The following is a 19,439-nucleotide window of genomic DNA, read 5'->3' as shown; positions in this document are numbered from 1 at the left end:
CGTCTAGGGCGGTTGGTTATCCTAATTTCTTGAAAGACAACTCGCAAAGGTTTGATTACTGCGTTGATCTATGTACTTGTATGGTTGCGATATGTCAAGTTGTTCAAGTTGTTGTCTGTCACGATTTCATAAACGTGTTTCGAAGCTTCGCTATCGTATTTTTTTAACATTTCTCTCGACCAACAGACATGAGCCTTTTGTTTGAGCAATCGACAAATTGTGTGGGCTCCAAAGTGAACAAATATTTTTTTATAGTCAAATGTCCATGCAATATTGAATGTATGTTAGTCCCACTAATGCCTAAAGTTGCACGACCTTCATGAAATTCGTCTTGGAATAATCTACGATCCCAATTGAATTCACCAAACCATCGCTAAACACCGGTCCTTAATGGAGTTTCATCGCTACCAATTTAATTACGTGGACCGAGGAACTGTTGGTGCGTTAACCCACGTCGAAAGTTGTAAAAAATAATCGAGTGAAAATGTTTGCGATTTAATTTCAGTTTTTGGCTGAGATTAATATTTCATGTTACTGTAAACAACACAAACAGCGGAGGTATGTTAAAACGTTCTGAATATGTATAACATTAAAAATGTTAAACTTTATGATCAAGTTGTCAGTTGCCAGATTTCAACACTAGTGTTGCCAAATCCCGAAATATAAAAGGCAACCTACGTAGATGTCGAAACTATGAGGATTTAATTAAAAGTTTGTTAAAATAAAAGCGCAAAGAATCCCCCAATAAAATCTGAGTGGAATTTTCAAAAAATTTTAACCTGAAGAGCGTATATTAAGTTTGCTTCGAAGTTTGTAACACCCAGAAGAAAAGATATATTCATGAAACTTTTTCTGGTTTCTAATTATTTTCCACCAATATGTCGCTCTATGTTCTAATGAATAACAAAATGGTTTAATTTATTGGCGAACAAGAAGGTATGAGTTATAGGAAGACGCTTACAGAGTTACCAACTCGCTCAATTTGGAAAATCGCCGCTTTTTTGTTGTTGTTAGGTCATTTCAAACGGATATAATTTGATTATTGTTATATTTTCAAAAATTCACTTAGATCTTACGTATCTAAACGGAGTCCGATCACCAAAGTAACGCTGTAATCCCGTAAATGACGCACCTCTAATACTAGTCAAAACAAATTTCAAAAAAATAATATCTGATAGCAAAATCACATTTATTGGAAGTAATAAAATTTCACACGGAAAATGTTGTATAAAAGTCTACCTAAACCCGATTGTACGCTTAACAAATTGTAGGTACAATGCATAAGTTTACAAAAAAGAATGCATAATAGTTATCGAAATGTACAAATAAATTCAAGTATGGCTATATAGATATTAGCACCGAGTTGTACAAATATATATAGATATATATATATTTTTTATATATTTAAGTATGCAGTAAAAGTTTGTGTATATTGTAAGTATATATGTATATATATAAGAAGTCGAACCACCCATTGTAATGCATATGTATGTTTGCGAAATTAATTCAACAACACAAACACATATGCACAAATTCCGTGATTCATACAGGCGTACCAACTATTTGGGTTAAATCCTTGTATATAGTAAATAAAATGATTACACAGTGCTAGGTATGGCAATCCTTGACCCACTTCAAAAATTCACCCATTTCGCTGACAGTCAAATTGCGCGCCAACGCTTTCACGCGTAAATTACGATCTGTGGTGATCATTACAAACTCGGTTTGTATAAAATATTTGCCATCTGCAAAGTTAATATTATTAAATTTGGTAATTTTTTTAGTCCATTTCAATATATTTACCCTTATTGGTCTCAGTGCTCATGGTTTTCGAAAGTGCCACCGCGGTGGCCAAAATTTTATCATCATTGGATACGTTCTCCTCCTCGCACAGTGCAAATAGCGAAGCATTGATGAAAGAACCCTTTGAAGTGGCACATCTGCAGCGTAAATTAAGACAATTAAAAAACAATTACTTGCAAGATAAACATTTACATACTTCACATTGTTTTTGGCGCTGCGTATAAAGTCCAAGGAACGTTTAGCACAGGTGGACACGTCGTCATAGTGATGGATGCGTTGAAATTGCAAGGAGTTTTGGTAAGATTCCACTTTTACGCCCTTAGAAAGACCGTCTAACTCTTTCACAACTAAAAAAACATTTGAGTTTTGATATTTTAACAGGGATTGAAATTAAAAATTAAAAATAAAATTAAAAAAAAAAAAATTAAAAAAAAATTAATTAAAAAAAATTAAAAATAAAATAAAAAAAAATAAAATTAAAAAAAAAATAAAATTAAAAAAATAAAATTAAAAAAATAAAAAAAAAATAAAATTAAAAAAATAAAAATTAAAAAAAAAAAAATAAAATAAAAAAAATAAATTAAATTAAAAAAATAAAAATGTAAATTTAAAAAATTAAATAAAAAACTTTTTAATTAAAAATAAAATAAATTTATATTTAAAAAAAATTAAATTAAAAAAAAAATAAAATTATAAAAATAAAAATTTAAAAAATAAAATAAAAACAAAAAAATAAATTAAAAAAAATTAATTTAAATTTTAAATCATTTAAAAAAAAATATTAGTTTATAAAATATAAATCGGTTATATATGTACATATGTAAGTTTGTCGACCTCTGTTCTTGATTTTTAAATTTTTTTATTATATTTTAATTTTTTAAATTTCTTTTATTTGTTTTTTGTTTTTTTTTTTTAATTTTTTTATTAAAAAACAATTTTTTTAATCCTTTCTTTATTTTTCTTCTTAATTTTTCAAACCGTTATTTGTGTTTAAAAAAATATTTTCAATACCGGATTTGTGTAAAATTTTTATTCTTTTTCAATCCGGTACTCGAAATTAAGTTCTTTTTTAACCCGGTACTTGAGATAAACTTTTTTTAATTCTCAATGCGGTTTACTCAACATTTTGCTTGATTTTCAATCCGTTATTTGGAATTAGAAATTTTAAAACAATTTTTAATAATGCATTATTTGCAACTCTGTCTTTAACTATGTCCAATAACTTACCAGTTAATGGTATAACGAGTATGTAACGCTTATATTCATTTATAAGCTTTTGGAAATCATCAAGACAGTCTATAAAACAATTTGTGTCCGGCATTAGGTACTTCGGGCGCACTTCTATATATACCGTGGTGTCGACGAATTTGAGTATCTCCTGTAAAAGCATACAACAATTATATGGCGGAAGCCGGAAATTTAATTTCATAAAACTTACTTCCAGTTTTGCGCTATACATTTTCTTGACATTCGATCGGGCCTCCAATTCCTTTTTCCTCTTTGACAATTGCGAAATTTGCGCATCCTCAATACGGTCAGTTTTTGTTGTGTTAATCTCTTTGAGCGTCAAGTCCACGCTTTCGCCGTTTACCACAATATTTTCACTGTTATCGTCTTCGTCACTATCCAACGTGCACAACACCTTCTCCATAGCACCGTTCAGCTCTTCCAATGTGAATGTGTCATTGCGCATTTGCAATTTCGTTTGATTTTTTTCATACTGTTTATGAAAAGCGTATATTTTTAAAATTCGTGGAAAAAACTGCTCTCTATCATTTGAGGTATGCATGTCAAGATTCTTCTGCACACTGCCGTTATTGGTGGTGGACGCGATTGGTGTAAAACCCAATAAATACACCTCTTCTTCCAACACACGGCGCGGCGATTTATTTATGGCCGATTTATCGATCATGCGTCTAAGAAATTGATAAAAGCACTCCCATTCGGTCCAGCAATCAATAATGATATGTCTGTGTTTTGAAATGGAATAAATTTAAAATTATCTTTCAGACAGATGTGCAAATAACTAACTCTTCACTGCGCACCGACTCCCAAATGTCCACATGACGCGCCAACCAGTCCATATAGACGTTTATATATTGTAGTAAAGTATTTAGATCGGCATGACTGTAGTTAGAAAATCATTGTACAGAAGTATGACTTATAAATGCAACATGCGACAACTTACCAAAGCATTTCACTATCCAATATGTCAACTTTGAATGTTTCGTATAATTGATTGCACTTCTGTAAGAGGAGGCCAAGGAACTGATTGCAAAAATTAAATGCATAGTAGCGGATTTCACGACGTGATTCTGAAATAATTTTTAATTATTTAGAATTATTACATATAATATTAAGTAATTCCCACTTACCTTTGTGCATATTGTGCTCGAGCAAAAAAATATTTAATGCTACAATTTTGAGTAGGCGAGATCGTTTCATTGGGAATGGGCTGCGAGTTAATAGGACATTAAGCTCCGCCAAAAGTTTGCGTTGCTGTTCGACAATAGACTCCATGCTTTAATTATTAAAAAAAAACAAATTTGTGTTATCAAATACAAAAAAAAAAAAATATTATTTACCCTATGCCAGTGTATAGTTTTCCAATTATGTACAAATACAACGATGTAAAACGACGCAGCAGCTAAAGTGGTAGAATTTTAATTAGAATTTGTGGAAGGAATAATATTTTTATTATATAATGCACACTGCACTTGCCTCTTCGCTTGTCAACGTTTTCAACTTTTTTTCCTCTATTAGCGCAGCACTTTTATTTTTAATGTTATCCGTTTCAGAGGAATGATGCAAGCGCCGCACGCCGTCCACGTGTATCCAAACTTCTTTACGCAACGACTTCGAATTTCTACTGCTATTATTTCGAGGGCTACCCTGATGCACCGGCGAGTTCTTTAATTCAGTCTCTTCATACTTTAAAAACATTTAGTTATATTTCATTTTGTCTTTTATTTCATTTAAATTTACCTTTTTACGAATCTCATCGAACAAAACCAAAAGGCTCTCACGTGCTGAATATATAGCATTGGAGGACATTAAGCTACGCATGTGGAAATAAACGGCGTCAAATTTCTTGCGCTGCGAAAAAAATTTATATAAATTTAAATACCAATATAAAGGAGCTATCAAAACGTTCAACTTACCGCATGTATGGATACGATGGCCAATTGGTTGTAGGGAATGCCATTTGTTGGTATCAAAACTTGTGCTTGCTGATAATATTTGGCTGCGTCGGTATAATCATTTGTTTGCAGTTCCTTAGTTTTGTAGCGACAAAGGTCACCCAGACAAATCAGTAGCTTCTGGGCGGCCACTTTGGCGATAAATTCAAATTTGTGCGTTGAACGTTGTGGTGGTACTTCTTTTTCTATGCTAATATTGTTTGCTGGGTGTTGTAACAGAATATTTGTTTGCTTCTGAACGGTATTTATATATTTTGTATTAAGTTTCATATGTAGATTAGTGTAGAAATCTAAACCCTCGTCAATAAGTAAAAGGAATCTATTGTGTATATCATCTGCAATTAGCTTGCTGTTTGATATGAAATATTCTCGCACATTATAGTACAGCAACTTCCAAAAAAATGTGTCAATTTTCTGTTCACAGCATAATTTCAACTGCTGCAGTAACAGATTCGTAAATATGTTTTGAAGCTCTACGCGTGCTTCATTAAACTCTGACCAATTCTAAAATATAAATATAAAAAAATATATTAAATAATAATATATATATATAAAAATAGGACAGAAAATAATTGTTATAATTCAATATAGCTTGCATTATGCAATCAGTTTACCTCAATGACTTTATTTTGCTGTAATATCGATGTGAACTTTTCGTAAAGTTTTGGTAAATGTTCAACATATTGTACGCCAGTAAGCATTTCGAACCAAGGTGGTTGCTTCAGTTGTCGTTGCAACTGGCGTGCGGGTGATTTTGTTAAAATGTTTTCGGCTTTCGTGAACTGTTCACTGATTTGATGAATACGCGTTGTTGTTTTTTTACCGTTGTCTCGGCCAACATTTTTTTCACTACCGTTTATATTTTTTTCTGCAGCAATTAGTTTTATATGCTTGGCATCGTTGAAACGCAGTATTCCTGGTATTGAACTATTGCCAACATTTGAGTTTGTAGATGGAGTAACCTCTTTGATATTAGTTGCTTTGCTAGCAACTTCTTTCCCGCTGGATTCCAAAACGGGCACAGTTTCTCTTTTGAAATTGTTTTTGTTTAGTGTCCTGGTACAGGACGCATTCTTTTGCAAGAAAAAATTAATGCTCGTAGCGTCTATGGCTCCGATTCCTTGACAGAAAAATAATTGTATTGTTAAAATTTAAATTAATTTAATAAAATATAATAATTAAATAATTTGAGCATGACTATTTTGAATGCTAAACTCACCTTGCTGGTTGGCATTACCTGGCCTCGTCTGCTTTTGCAGAAAACGCCTAGACATCTTATCGTTATCATCGTTTTTTGCGCCTCCCTTGGACGTCGAAGGTTGACCGCTAGAACTTTGCCTTGCTGTATCATCAACTGTTACCAATGAGTTATCGCTAACATCTTCAACGATCCTCTGTTGCAGTCGCTTTGGCAGATTCCTTATTATCGATATATCATTTTGTTCTCGCGCTCCCTTTTGATTCATATTTTAATTTCAAACTTTCCACCAACCACTGCATTTATTTAGGTTTAATTTGCGCGCAATTAAGATACGAAAAATCGAATTTTTCTCGCAACAATTCCACGCGTTCATACAAAATTTGCAATTGGCAAAAGGTGTATGCACACATAATAAAATGTCAAATGATTACGATGGCGATGTCATTACAACACTTCGCTATTCGCAACACTATCGATAATCGAAGATTCAATAGACATTCACTTTCTCTTTAATAATTTAAATGAATCATTCTGGTTTCTTTGCTTGATTACAAGTAATTTAATATGTTTTTGATGTTTTTGTATGCATATATGTAAACGTTAAAAAGATTTTATATGTTAACTATTTAAACATAAAGTTAACTTCTCCTGCCCGGCCCCATAATAGCAACTCTGGTATTGTTTTGAAGTTTTTTGTTTTATTTTGATAGCATTTATACAGCTGTTTACTTCATCTTATTTTTCTTCATTTTCCAAACAAATTAAGGGAATTGTGAAAATTTTGAAAACATGGCACAAATAACATTTATCGACAATCTTTTAAAGGAGTATTTGGTATTTCGTGGTTTCTCCTCCACATTAAAAACACTTGACCAAGAACAAAGAACTGAAAAAGATCAAAGCTTCCGTTCTGAAAAATTGTTGGAGAGTTTTAATCAGTGTATACAAAATCATGATTTAACTGCATTACGTTCGCTTTGGACTCACTTAGATAGTAATCTCTTCAGCAAACTGGAACACACTTATGCTACAGGTATGTTTTGATTCGACATTCACAGGTTCTCATTTAAATTATTTTCCATCATAAGCTGTAAAAAAATTGGAAAATAGTCTGTTGAAGCTTTACCTGGTGACTGCGTATTCAAACAATCGTTTGGACAAAGTCACTGAATTCTTTGCAAAACTCGCAGCAGAACTGCAAAAGCAAAGCGAATGGAAGGACTGGTTTTGTATGAACACTATAACTAATTAATTTTACACAAACTATTCTAAATGGGAATTTTTTTCAGATTTCCCATTTTGTAAAAACGCAGAGGAATCACCGACTTTTGCTTTGTACTTTTCAAAACAATGGCAAGATACATTACAGTTATCCTTGCGTAACTTTCTTACAACAATATATCAATGTCTACCACAACCAACATTCGTGCGTGCAGAGTATGAGGCCGCCCACATAAGACGTCTTCAAGAAGAGAATGCTTTGCTGAAAACTCGTTTACAACAAGTGCAACAACAGTTATCGACATCAAATAGTACACAAAATCTTAATACTGCCGGCAGTGATTCGAGCGGCGTGCGTCGTCGTACATCATATAGACCTCAACAAAGTCTTAGTGACATTTTGCCATTTGATGTAAGTCCCCCCGGGCATGTAGTAGACGATTTCTCGGTAATCTCGTCCGAAGTAAATAATGTGGCGCAAGCGAGTGACGCACAGGCACGTGGATTGCGTTTGTTAATACGTAATATTGGATCGGGTGGGTCGCCAGACACAGGCGGTCGTAAAGACGCCAGCAGTGGCGGAACTAATGACAAGGCCAACAAACGCCGTTCGGGTAGTGTAGGGCGTAATTGGATTTGAAGATATTTTACATAGAGGAATAAGAAATATTTTAATTATAGTATTAACACTTACATATGCTCACTAAAGTACTTCATAAATATTCATTATCGATAATTCACAAGCATTCGATAGAAATAAAGACATACAAATATTCCATTGTTACACAAAATAGACTCTTTTTTTTTATTAAAACATATTTTAGATTGAATCTATATTATATAAATTGCACAGTTTAAACTACCAACTTGTGTTGCATCTAACAGTGAATAGGTGATGTATTATAGTTGCTCAATTTAAAATTGTTTGTGTCTATATAGTATATCTGCATTTGGATTCAACATTCTCATTTATCTGTGTATAATATTAAAAATAGCATAACTTTAAGTTTGTAATAACTAGTTAGTGTTGTACATTTATCACATGCACCCGAGTTGACGAGACATTTCTATGTGTTATACAATGCAGTGTATTAATATAGTTGCTTTCGCGTTACATTCAACAATTCATATTATTATAAAAATGATCTACTTTTTCCTTATTTATTTTAAAATAGCTGATTTTCTAAATGTGCAGTGGTCGATAATGCCCTAAAATAGCACTGCAGAAATAAAAACTATCTACTTTGCTCCTAAATATATTACTGGCGCATAAAAAAAAACAAAAACAAAACAAATAACTACAAAGCAATGGTACTGTACGAGTATATATAGTAGTTCCAACATTATTTATCTGTATATATTCTATATATATAGTGTAAGCAAGCGAATAGTAGCGCGGCACTAATAATTACCTAATGATTTTTTAAATCAAATATTTCCCTCAATAGCGGTTCTACTTGTGAGGGATTCACATTTAAATAAACACCAATCACAAATTGATTCAGACGTTCAACATCCGAAATTTTTTGTATTAACTTAATAAAAGCTGACTTTGCTTCGCAACCAGGATAGACGCTCTCCAGATATCTTCGCAGAAGATAATAATAAGAGTTCTAGAAGAGATTTAATAATATACACATTTTTAGGAATATATTGTATTATGTGTGTATGTGTACGTACCTGCTCCAAACGAATGACATCAGCGTGTATTACCCGCGGACGCGTCGGTGTGAAAAGCACGATAGCGCACATAATCAAAATTATATTTTCATCCATGCGCCACTTCTCATCGAATGTACCCACAAATTTCAAAATTTCCTCGTAAATATTGCCCTTTGCCTGCTTTAAAATCTCCGCTCGTACATGAGCCATATTGGAAACGTGTGGCAACTGAATGTATGCAATGACAAAAAGTTTGTTATTTTAAGTTATTAAACAATTGATAATTTTTCTTTTTAATTTTAATTTGTTAATGAATAACAACGCTTACCTTCCATGTATTACGGTTGTTGTCATATGTTAGCACGGAACGCATGATCATCATTTCGGTGCAGCCACCCTTTAGTAATGCCACTTGATCCTCCTGACACATATCCCGGAACACACTTATCTTTTTAGCCATTTTTATTAGGCGTTTTATGGCGACTGCCGTTAAATTAATCACCTGTAAAAGTTTCGGATCCTGATGCGTGTCCTCTGGCTATGGATAGAATACATTTGCATTGCATTAGTCATATAAAGTTCAAAATTTTGCTCAAAAATAGTCATTACTATGTAAATAAGACTAAATTTCGTATTAAACACTTTTAAATGAACAAAAAATATTGTAGTTTTGCCCTAAAAGTTTGTTTGTCTAATGCACCGTGGGCAATATTCCACGTTAAATTTAGTAAAATATATTATACGAAAATTATTATTTTATGTTGTTAAAAATATATAATATTGTATGTATGTATATAGTATTAGATGAATTAATAAAACAAAAATTCTAATTAAAAAAAATTAAAAATTTTCCAAAACGGAAATAGGTATATTTAACTACTTAAATTCATATATATGTATATAAAATGTGAAGAGTAGTAAACTTCTAACGATTATGCCAGCAGCAAAAAAGGGCTATTTATTTTGATTAGAAACTTACGCATTTTCCCAATCAATATATGTAACAGGGAAAACAAACATGCAATGTGGGATATTATGTCGGATTTTATATTTTTCTACACGCCTAGCAATTTTTTGTGATAATTATTCATAATAGTAATTGATACAATAAACCATGTCGAATATTTATGGAGCATTTAAGACTTAGTGCTAGCAATAGCTAAATACTCGGATCGGAAATGCTTACATATGTACAGATGTACAAAATTTTGGCTGACTCATTGACTCAAATAAACCCCCTAACGTATAAACAAGAGTGGTGGATAACACACAAAGTTTTTTTGTACAAGGGCTTCACATCGACTCTTATACGTACGCATCAATTGACAATTCTTGCTATACCCACGCTTTAACAAACAAAACATTTGACTCATACAAGCATTCGCGCAATGAATTTTGATCTAGTGTGAGTTAAGTATAACAGGTGTCCAATTTCGTGCGTTTTTGGGCACATTTTAACAGATAAGATATGCGCACTTAAGCAAAAAACAAAAACAAATTACATAAATCGATTTCTTTTACGTTTCACTCACCTTAACTCTATCGTCACCCATCATAAGTAGAGATAGATCGTTGTCCATTGGATAATATAGTGCTTCGCTGGACAATTTCAACTCCCGCAATTTCATTTGCTCAGCTTCATTGAGATCCCGACCCATTATTGCATTCGTTGGCGGGCCAATAATTGGCTGTTGCAATTGTGTATTGCCACCATTGTAGCCACATTGCTGTTGTTGAGAGTTTTGCATGGTCATATTATGTGTTTGATATTGAAATTGTTCTTGTTTTACACGAGGCTCTGGCGGTAAATTGTTAAAAGCCTGAAACTCTATTCTTATCACCTCGGATAGCACAGACTCCAATGAATTTAAGCTATCACCACCACTTGCATTGTCAGGAAATGAATTTTGTATGAACGTTTTTATATCGAAGTGCTCACTATTAAAGTCTGTCGCATCAGACGTTAAGTCTGTAGGCGAATTTGGGTTTAAGAGTTCGGCTGAGGTACTTGGCAGTTCAATGTTGGATTGTATGCTTGTTGGTGAATTGCAGTGTAAAGCGTGATTGTCAATAGAGCAATCTGTGGGCGTAATTAAAATACCTTGTCTTGAGTTCTCCATGCAGGCTGTCACTGAAGGTAGCTCTGCTGAAGATCCCAGCTGAAAGGTCTGCGGTTGAATGGGTGTTAATGTGTGATCCGGTGTGTCTGTTCTTATTGTCATGCCTTGTATATTTATGGGCGATTCAACCATTAAATCAGAGTTAGTAGCCGACATTGTGTGTTGATCACGAGGGGACACATCATTTGCAAAATCTTGCGTCATAACTGGACTGTTACTGAGCATTGAATGCAGCAAATAATTTCCGTTTTCAGTGCCTTCCGATTCTGTAGATGCATGTTGTGTTGGTTGGAATGATTTATCCTTATTTTCCTTTGTAGCATCCAAAAGTAATTTATGCAATTCATCACTGCGTGTTGGTGGATTCAACGTATTGAATATTTTATTGATTATGCGCAAAGCTTCAGCAGGTGTATTCATAAATTTATTCATTATATCGAGCGCGTCTTCTGGGCATTCCATAAGATTCCGTATGAATTGTACAACATCTTGTGGTGAACTAACAATCTTTGAAATAATTTCTAATGCATCAGTAGGCGAACTCATAAATTTTGTAAACACCGTTAATGCATCAAATGGTGAATTCATAATTTTACTAATTATTTTCAATGCGTCACCTAATATAAAGAAGGAATAAGTTATTATTCAAATTCAAAAATAATTAATAAATGTCATGATATCTTACCGGGGAATGCAATCAAATGTGATACGAGCCGCAATGCGTCTTTCTGAGAAGTGAGTATTTTCTCCACAATAGCAAGCGCTTCGTCTTTTGTACGCATTAATTTGCTTATCATCTGCGATGCTCGATCGGGATCACCAACAATAAATTCAACTATTTCCTCACTGGTCATTAGTTCAGGCTTTGCGTCTCCGTCTGATTCTGCTAACAGAGGCGATCTTGTTGGAGACCGTATTGGCACATTCGCGCTCAAAGGTGATGACTGATTACCCAAAGCCGCTGATGCACTATTATTACTGCCTGTGCCTTTGCCACTGTCAAAAGAACTTTGCGAATCGTGTGAAACCATATCAAATGCAGTACTGTCCGTTATAGATCCCGCTTTATTATCATTGAGTCGGCGTTTAGCGCGGTTGTTTTCTATTTTACGTCTTTTTATAAGCTTATCTTCCTCAGACATGATATTTTCACTCTTCATACCAATGTCTAAGCACTTTTTCAGACGACATCTCTGACAAAATCGTCGAGTAACCACAGTAATCTCACAATTTTGACTAAAGGGACAGGTAAACTGTTTCTTTGCCAGGGCATTTCTGCGAAAGAAGGCCTTACAACTTTCACATGTAACAGCATTAAAATTGTATCCTAATGCCTTGTCACCACAAACAGCACAGCTTTTTGGCGGTGACATTTCCACTGAATCCTTAATACACTATTTTTGGAAAAGATTTTTAAATAGAAATAAACAAGCAATTTTATGTTGCGCTTACCTACTAACATATAATACGTTATCACCGCAACTCTGCAATTTAATAATTAATGTCGATAAATTGTAATTTCTGCTCGGCGCGTTAATTAATTTCGCTAGCGACTTTGTCCACTTTTTACCTCCTTATTATTATACTAAAGCGCTGCAATATTTATCTTTATTGATTCTTGTAACTGTTGATAGTTAACATTTTTATGTTTCCCAACGTCATTATGAAATGTAAATACCCTTAAAGCGCCTTCTGAATATGCTGAAGCTAATTTCCAATATCTTTTTAACAACTATATCAGACAATAGGGCACAATTATCAAATGTCAAACGATACTTCGACCGATGGTGAACAATGACAGTTGCCATACAAAAAAATTTAACAAGTAAATAATTTTGTTAATTTTTATATTATTAAATATAACCGTGAATTAACATTATTATAACTATCACCAAAGAGCTGCAATTTTACGGTTAAAATGTCTTATTTTCATAAATTTTGAATATATAAATGTTAAATAATTCAATTTTATTTCAAAATATCGATAAATACTATACATCGATAAATGTGCACACAGCTGACAACTGTCATAACAGTTATCCAGAAACCTTTGATAAAACATATTGAAATACAAAACTAAACTTTTGTTTACTTTTAAAAAATGTTAAAGAAATCTAAAAATTCTAAATATCCACCTCCGCCTTCTCCGCCAACAGTTGAGCAAATATTGAAAGATATGGAAACTTTTCATGTAGACTTGAGTGCCGAGACTTTAAAAGGACAATCGCCCAGTAATGATGCACAACACCAGGATTGGTGGAATCGCTTCGAAAAAGCAGTTGCTGATCACAAAGACTTGGTAACGCTTAACAGTGAAATACGGAATTATCAGCTTAAGTTAGAATCTGCAAAAATAGAACTGGAAACTGAGGCTCAGTTGCTTAAGAATGCTATTCAGGAGCAAAAAGAGAAAATTGATGAAGTTTTGTTAAAAGAAAGTAGTTGAAATTATAAAACCAATAAACTAAATAAATGAAAAACATTAATTAGAGCGCCATAACATATTTTTCTTTTAAAAATTTTCTAGATAGCGTATCTCACATTTATATATCGAATATGAAAGAGTAAAAAAACGATAACCTGTACGAAAATTGCTAAAAAAAGGTGCATATTTGAACAGTATCTTTTTATATCCAAGCTCTGTTCGACCACTCTATGATATATTACATTTATTCGATTGTTATGAAGTATTAAAAGTTTCTATGCAATAAAACAACGGAATATTTTTTGCAATGCCTTTAATAATATTTATATCGTTTTTCAACTCTGAAATAAATATTTTATTTATTTTTGTAAAGCGGTAACTTTTTTCTTTATGCATAACGTGATTAACTTTCAGCATTATTAATACACATAATATTTTGTATTTTTTATAATATTGTCACATTCATTTTAATATGTGTGAATATAAGGATATCCATCCATTATAAATTTAGCCTGATGTTACAGGTACGTAAGTGAGTATTATGGTGGCTTCAGGGGGCACCTCTACAGAATTTGTTTGAACTTTAGATCTGAAAATAATGAAAACAATATTAGATTTGAATCACTTATCAAAATCAGGGTGAATGCTTACTTCACTGTTATGCCCGAAATATTATAGTTCTCACTAAGAGCATACACCGACATTTTGTCTGGCAATGACGGGTAGACGAACTCGCCTTTTACAGTAGTATTTGATGGATTGAAAGCCACGAAGTAACCAGGATTACCAGATTTTATTCTATAAAATAAAGGAAAAGTTTGAGTTAAAATGAATACTTTTTCATTCATAGCATTCCATTAAGTTACAGAAAATTTTTAAATAAAAAAAAATACTTTTAGTTTCACAGTTTTCTCACCTTTGCCTATAAAGTGTGCATGTTAGTAAATAAATCGAATAATGGAATAGTATACGTTTAGTAAATTAAGTAAATCAAGTCTTTTTTTTAAACAATATACTATATACATATATATAAATTACCTGGAGTAAGCAAAGAGGCCTTCTACAGGAAAAACATTATATTCCCCATGCATATACGAGGGTGATAATCGCAATTGCTTTATTTCAGCAAAAACTTCTGGATTCAAGTCTTTGAAAAGTGATGTGTTAGTCATTGCCACAACTGGTACTCCTGGCAATAACGACACAAATAATGCGATTGCCGAAGGATCGCTTTTCAGATTATCAGCTGGTGATTGCTCAGCAAAATTCCACTGTAGCCACGTGTCATTGCCTACAGCATTTATAATATCTTCGAATTCACTTCGAAGTTTTGCAACATTTGAACCTGTATGCAAAGTGTGCACAAGTGGACCATATATCGGTAGATCTACACCCCATTCGCCATTCTTAGTATGGTAAATTTCTGGACGTAAAATATCATCTGCCACTGATAAGAAAGCATCTGCAGAAATGTTCTTTACGTACATTTTATACTCATACAACAAATCGCCAAGGCCTTCTTGGAAGGTGCTATGAGTATGTGTCCAAAATCCATAATCAGTATGTCCGAAATTGCCATCCGAAGAAACAACCTCATCAGGAGTCTTGTCAGAGAGTAAAAAGAATTTGGTGTTCTTCAAACGGAATCCTTTGATGCCCAAAGTCAACAAATGTTTTAAAACGTCTTCGAATTGATTCTTAACGTTGACGTCATTCATTTTCAAATCATATAGACCGGCACCGAATTGGGAGAGTACATAGTTGCCCGCTTCGACTTCATCCCAAGCTGATGTATTTTGAAGTGAACGCCAATTGCTGATATTTTGGGCACCCTCTTTCCATATGAAAGCTGAACGCTTTGATTTGTCACTTTTGGCTTCAGCAAACAATGTAGAATTACTTGGTACATAATTTGGTGTTAGGTCCAGTATAACATTGATATCCGCAATTTTATAACTATCAACGACAGCTTTGATTATTTGCTCAACAGCAGGATCATGTACCGAATAAGTTAGTGCAGGTGGCAACTCATATATGACAGCAGAAGCTCCCACCACTTTTGCGCTGTCGATATCGCTAGCTACTGCTTCGAGTGCATTGAATTTAGCGAGGAGGCCACGTTTGTACCACGGTAGTGGCTCAGGAGCGGCACATTTTGGCGCCTCAACAATTATAAGTATGGCACAGATCAACATCCCGGCCCAAATGGCCCAGAAGCCTATGAAGAAAATCCAACGTAAACGTACCCAAAATGGATCATTGGCGTATTTCATCAGTTCTTCTTTGGACATGCCGGTGAAAGCCTGAAATTAATCAAGAATATACTTAAATTTGGCATTGGCTAATTTGTGGGCACAAAAAATGTGAAGCATGGTATAGAGCTTACCAATTCTTTATCCTGCGTAGCAATTAAATAATTGTACGCAAATATTTATACATGATAGAATTATTAAAGTTTCGTTAATCCCAAAAAATATTTATATGATTAGTTTCACATACCTTTCCATTAACAGCACCAATGTCAATTTTCGCATCACCATTTTGTTGGTCACCTCCTTTGATAAACTTTACTTCTTCACGCTTATCGGCCAATTTTTCGTTGTCTTCAGCACCACTTAACATTTGTTCGTCGGCGCCATCATTCAAACCGTTTTGTTCCACCACCATTGTACCGTTTTCTTTGTTTGCAACAGCAGCACTATCTACTTTTGTTTGCTCGGTATTTGTTCCTGCTGACGATAAGAAATGGGAAATGTGTAATTTCCAAATATTTAACGAAAATAAAGTATATAGTTTACACAGATAAGATGCCTTCTATTGTTAGTAACAGATCATTTCCAAATATTCAAATACCTTTGTTATTTTTGGAAAATTTCAGCACAAAAATCTACTCAAGGTTTTCACTGAAAGAATGATTTTCAAAATAATTCACCTGATTTGGAATGTTTGATGAATAAGTGTACAAATAGCAAAAAATAATAATAATAATTAATAACGCCCAAGCATATGATAATTAAAAATCATAATCAAAAACTCTTTTTTTATGGAAAATTTTTAAAATTAAGCTTACGGCTTGAATTTGACATGATGAACGCCTTAGATAGACAATATTACGATCGCTTGAAAAGTAGCTGTGCAATAACTTACTGGCTACTTGCAACTAAATTTTTCTAAAATGTTTTATGAGACTCAACTGTGCTTTTGTTATTAAATTTAAAATTACTTCACACATGATACGTAAATATGTACATACAAGCATGTATCTAATTTCTTTGTACATTGGTACGTGTCAATTAAGTAATTGGAGTACATCTAAATAAGTGTGATATATATGTTAGCAGTAATAATCGGGTGTGGTCACGACTTCTTTACACTTATTAATAAAGAACTAGATTAAAGTTTGATCGTTGTTTACACTTGAATGCTTGTAAGTTTTGCCATTTAAAAATATATCACACAAATGTATAATTATACATTTGTAAAGAATTTAACTGATATATGTACATACTATACATACATATGTTTCAATGTATTTACATAGTTATGCTATTTCACATAGTTCCACGACGTGATGCTTAGCTAAATTCACAAACAAAAAAATAAAATTACACTTACCAATTGAGGTTAAGCTTCATGTGCAAATTTACTTTCCTTTGATTTATCTGAATGCACTTACTCATCCAATTTAAGCTTAAAACATATGTATATACATACATATATATAAACGTACTACCCCCTATACTCATTCGGTCAGTTAATTTCCTGGTATCCAACTCGGGATTTTTTCGTGCGTGTATGTATACTTAATATATATTTAGTGAAATCTTCAAGGTTATTGCATCAGCATTCCCTTCACCCATTTTTTGTAGAAGACTTTTACCATTTTCACATACTTATATCTACAAGTAGAGAAAATCAGTTTACCTCCTAACTCTGGTTTTGTGGAGGATTCTACAGAGTTTTCCGGATACTTCTCGGGAGTTACAAATTCTTGGTCCTCTGGCAATTGCTTGTAAAACTCTTCCAATGGAGGTGGTTGCTCCTTGTTGGATGATGTAGATCCGTTGACGTGCAATTTAAGAATGGCAGTACTTTTCATTTTCAGGCGTTTCTTTGACGGATGTTTCTTTTCCAAAATTTCAGTGTTTGAAAGCGCAAAGTTTGTTTAACTGACAAAATTAACTAAAATTTTATGAAAGAGGACCATTAATAATTGTTAAAAATTGAAAATTACATAAAAATGTATTAGCTATATGTATAATACGCCTTCTCTGTATAAACAGTATTTATTTGCTTTTTAGTTATTGTTATCGACATTTACTTCAAATGTTGGTTAGCTATTTTCCGATAGCTGGCGCTAAAATATATTTTTCCTACATAATTTCATTAGTTCTACCAGAAAACTTTTTACAAAATTAAAAAAGTAAAATCAGCATATTTAACACTTAAAAATTATATTCTTTATTTTTATTAATAATTATTATTTTTATCAACTTTTATCACTACTTGTTTAATTTCACACTATTTTATTTTATCATTATTGTACTTAAAAATTCGCTTTCCCAATTATCATATGTATCATGCTTACCAAATACCGTATTAACACCACAGTGTACTATACTCCTTGCGCGCTGATCACCGTTTGATCATTTGATGAACTCGAATGTCCAGTCAACGATCCAAACATTGCAAACTATTCGCGAATGAGGAGGAAAAACTTGTTTCTTTTAAATTCCATGTTGGCGACTGCACCGACCAGCGTGAACACACGGACGAACGGTTAGGCCGGTAAGCACATGGACATTCCTATTGAATATAAACATTACTTTACATCCATACATACATATGTATATGTACATATATGCAACAAACGGTGTGCATATATTTATACACATGTACATATGTATATATGTATGTATGTACTTTTGCGTATAAAAAGTATTCATGCTAATGTTAATTAATGGCTTGCACTCAGCTTAATATGCAAATGGAGTTCGGCACACTCGTAATATTTTTATACTTCGTATATATAGCTTTATAAAAATAAAAACATAACAAACTCGTTATTTGGAAATATCCGCAAGATTTATCAGAGATTACAAGCTTACACTTCTTCAATACGGTCTTCCTACAACGTATTTGTGCTTAAATAAATTATATTAAATTGTTTGTCTTATCAACTAATATGCTTTTTACTACAATGCACTTATTGTTAAAAAGCTGAATTACAGTGGTGGTAAGGATATTATTACTGAAATTTTGGTTAACAAATTTCTCATGAGTTGATACAAGTAGTTGAAAAGCAAAATTAAATAATTTTGCTGCTTGGAAATTTATAAACTTTTATAGAAACAATAAAAAATATTAAATTTGATAACTTTTAATGTTTAATTAATATTTTGTTAAAAAGAAAATGTCAGAAGGTCCTTTGCTTCATGTGTTTCGGGCGCCACCTGGGTGTGAAGCATTCAGCTGTCGATGCAAATGGGAGTATGTCAAGGAAATTCAATTGAATTCGCTAAATTGCCGAGTGGCTTGCTAAAAAAAAACCGAAGAGCAAAAACTGAGCAGTCAGATATAAAAAATAAGAGTTGATAATAGTGAAAAAAAAATAATAATAACACAAAATTAAAAAAAAAACGAAAGTAATTAATTACAAAAAACTGCTTAAATTTGTAAAATTAATTGCAATTTAATTGTGTAATGATTAACAGCTTTCATTTTTTTATTTAAAAATAAAGTTGAAGAAATTTGCATCCTTTGAAAGCAAGCTTAAACTTTTTTGTATTAAAACTTAAATTTGAAAA

General features: G+C 32.7%; 5 protein-coding genes across 12 annotated transcripts; 2 read left to right on the top strand and 3 right to left on the bottom strand.

Moving 5' to 3' along the window:
- Positions 1-1,170: 1,170 nt before the first annotated feature.
- On the bottom strand, positions 1,171-6,602 carry LOC120782169 (telomerase-binding protein EST1A). The gene is made up of 14 exons (XM_040114306.1): positions 6,223-6,602; positions 5,618-6,123; positions 4,965-5,507; positions 4,789-4,899; positions 4,525-4,734; positions 4,389-4,450; positions 4,179-4,324; positions 3,992-4,118; positions 3,835-3,930; positions 3,242-3,773; positions 3,031-3,181; positions 2,000-2,150; positions 1,804-1,940; positions 1,171-1,745 (listed from the first exon to the last, which is right to left on the bottom strand). The coding sequence occupies exons 1-14, from the start codon at positions 6,467-6,469 to the stop codon at positions 1,609-1,611; spliced, it is 3,156 nt and encodes a 1,051-aa protein (XP_039970240.1). The 5' UTR covers positions 6,470-6,602; the 3' UTR covers positions 1,171-1,608.
- Positions 6,603-6,912: 310 nt separating this feature from the next.
- Positions 6,913-8,216, top strand: LOC120774262 (WD repeat-containing protein 91). Its single transcript, XM_040103734.1, has 3 exons — positions 6,913-7,237; positions 7,293-7,433; positions 7,494-8,216. Exons 1-3 carry the CDS (start codon positions 6,994-6,996, stop codon positions 8,063-8,065), a joined length of 957 nt encoding a protein of 318 aa, XP_039959668.1. The 5' UTR covers positions 6,913-6,993; the 3' UTR covers positions 8,066-8,216.
- LOC120774250 (nuclear hormone receptor HR96) lies at positions 8,199-12,953 on the bottom strand. 2 transcript variants are annotated; one of them, XM_040103723.1, is made up of 6 exons: positions 12,660-12,953; positions 11,893-12,601; positions 10,620-11,824; positions 9,416-9,625; positions 9,106-9,315; positions 8,199-9,038 (listed from the first exon to the last, which is right to left on the bottom strand). In XM_040103723.1, exons 2-6 carry the CDS (start codon positions 12,578-12,580, stop codon positions 8,838-8,840), a joined length of 2,514 nt encoding a protein of 837 aa, XP_039959657.1. In that variant the 5' UTR covers positions 12,581-12,601; positions 12,660-12,953; the 3' UTR covers positions 8,199-8,837. The 2 variants fall into 2 exon arrangements, with proteins under 2 accessions (XP_039959657.1, XP_039959651.1); XM_040103717.1 differs by having other exon boundaries at positions 12,664-12,953.
- A 293-nt stretch (positions 12,954-13,246) lies between these two features.
- On the top strand, positions 13,247-13,947 carry LOC120776136. Its single transcript, XM_040106676.1, has one exon. The coding sequence runs from the start codon at positions 13,309-13,311 to the stop codon at positions 13,651-13,653; it is 345 nt and encodes a 114-aa protein (XP_039962610.1). The 5' UTR covers positions 13,247-13,308; the 3' UTR covers positions 13,654-13,947.
- A 12-nt stretch (positions 13,948-13,959) lies between these two features.
- On the bottom strand, positions 13,960-18,307 carry LOC120776111. 7 transcript variants are annotated; one of them, XM_040106609.1, is made up of 8 exons: positions 18,221-18,307; positions 17,557-17,814; positions 16,132-16,364; positions 16,019-16,030; positions 14,671-15,935; positions 14,549-14,554; positions 14,284-14,430; positions 13,960-14,221 (listed from the first exon to the last, which is right to left on the bottom strand). In XM_040106609.1, exons 2-8 carry the CDS (start codon positions 17,729-17,731, stop codon positions 14,140-14,142), a joined length of 1,920 nt encoding a protein of 639 aa, XP_039962543.1. In that variant the 5' UTR covers positions 17,732-17,814; positions 18,221-18,307; the 3' UTR covers positions 13,960-14,139. The 7 variants fall into 7 exon arrangements, with proteins under 7 accessions (XP_039962543.1, XP_039962551.1, XP_039962571.1 ...); XM_040106617.1 differs by having other exon boundaries at positions 16,132-16,361; XM_040106637.1 differs by lacking the exon at positions 16,019-16,030 and having other exon boundaries at positions 18,221-18,306.
- Between the last annotated feature and the right edge of the window lie 1,132 nt (positions 18,308-19,439).

The sequence above is a fragment of the Bactrocera tryoni genome, chromosome 1 (assembly GCF_016617805.1).
Source record: "Bactrocera tryoni isolate S06 chromosome 1, CSIRO_BtryS06_freeze2, whole genome shotgun sequence".
Taxonomy (NCBI): domain Eukaryota; kingdom Metazoa; phylum Arthropoda; class Insecta; order Diptera; family Tephritidae; genus Bactrocera; species Bactrocera tryoni.
This window is presented reverse-complemented; position numbering and strand designations above follow the sequence as displayed.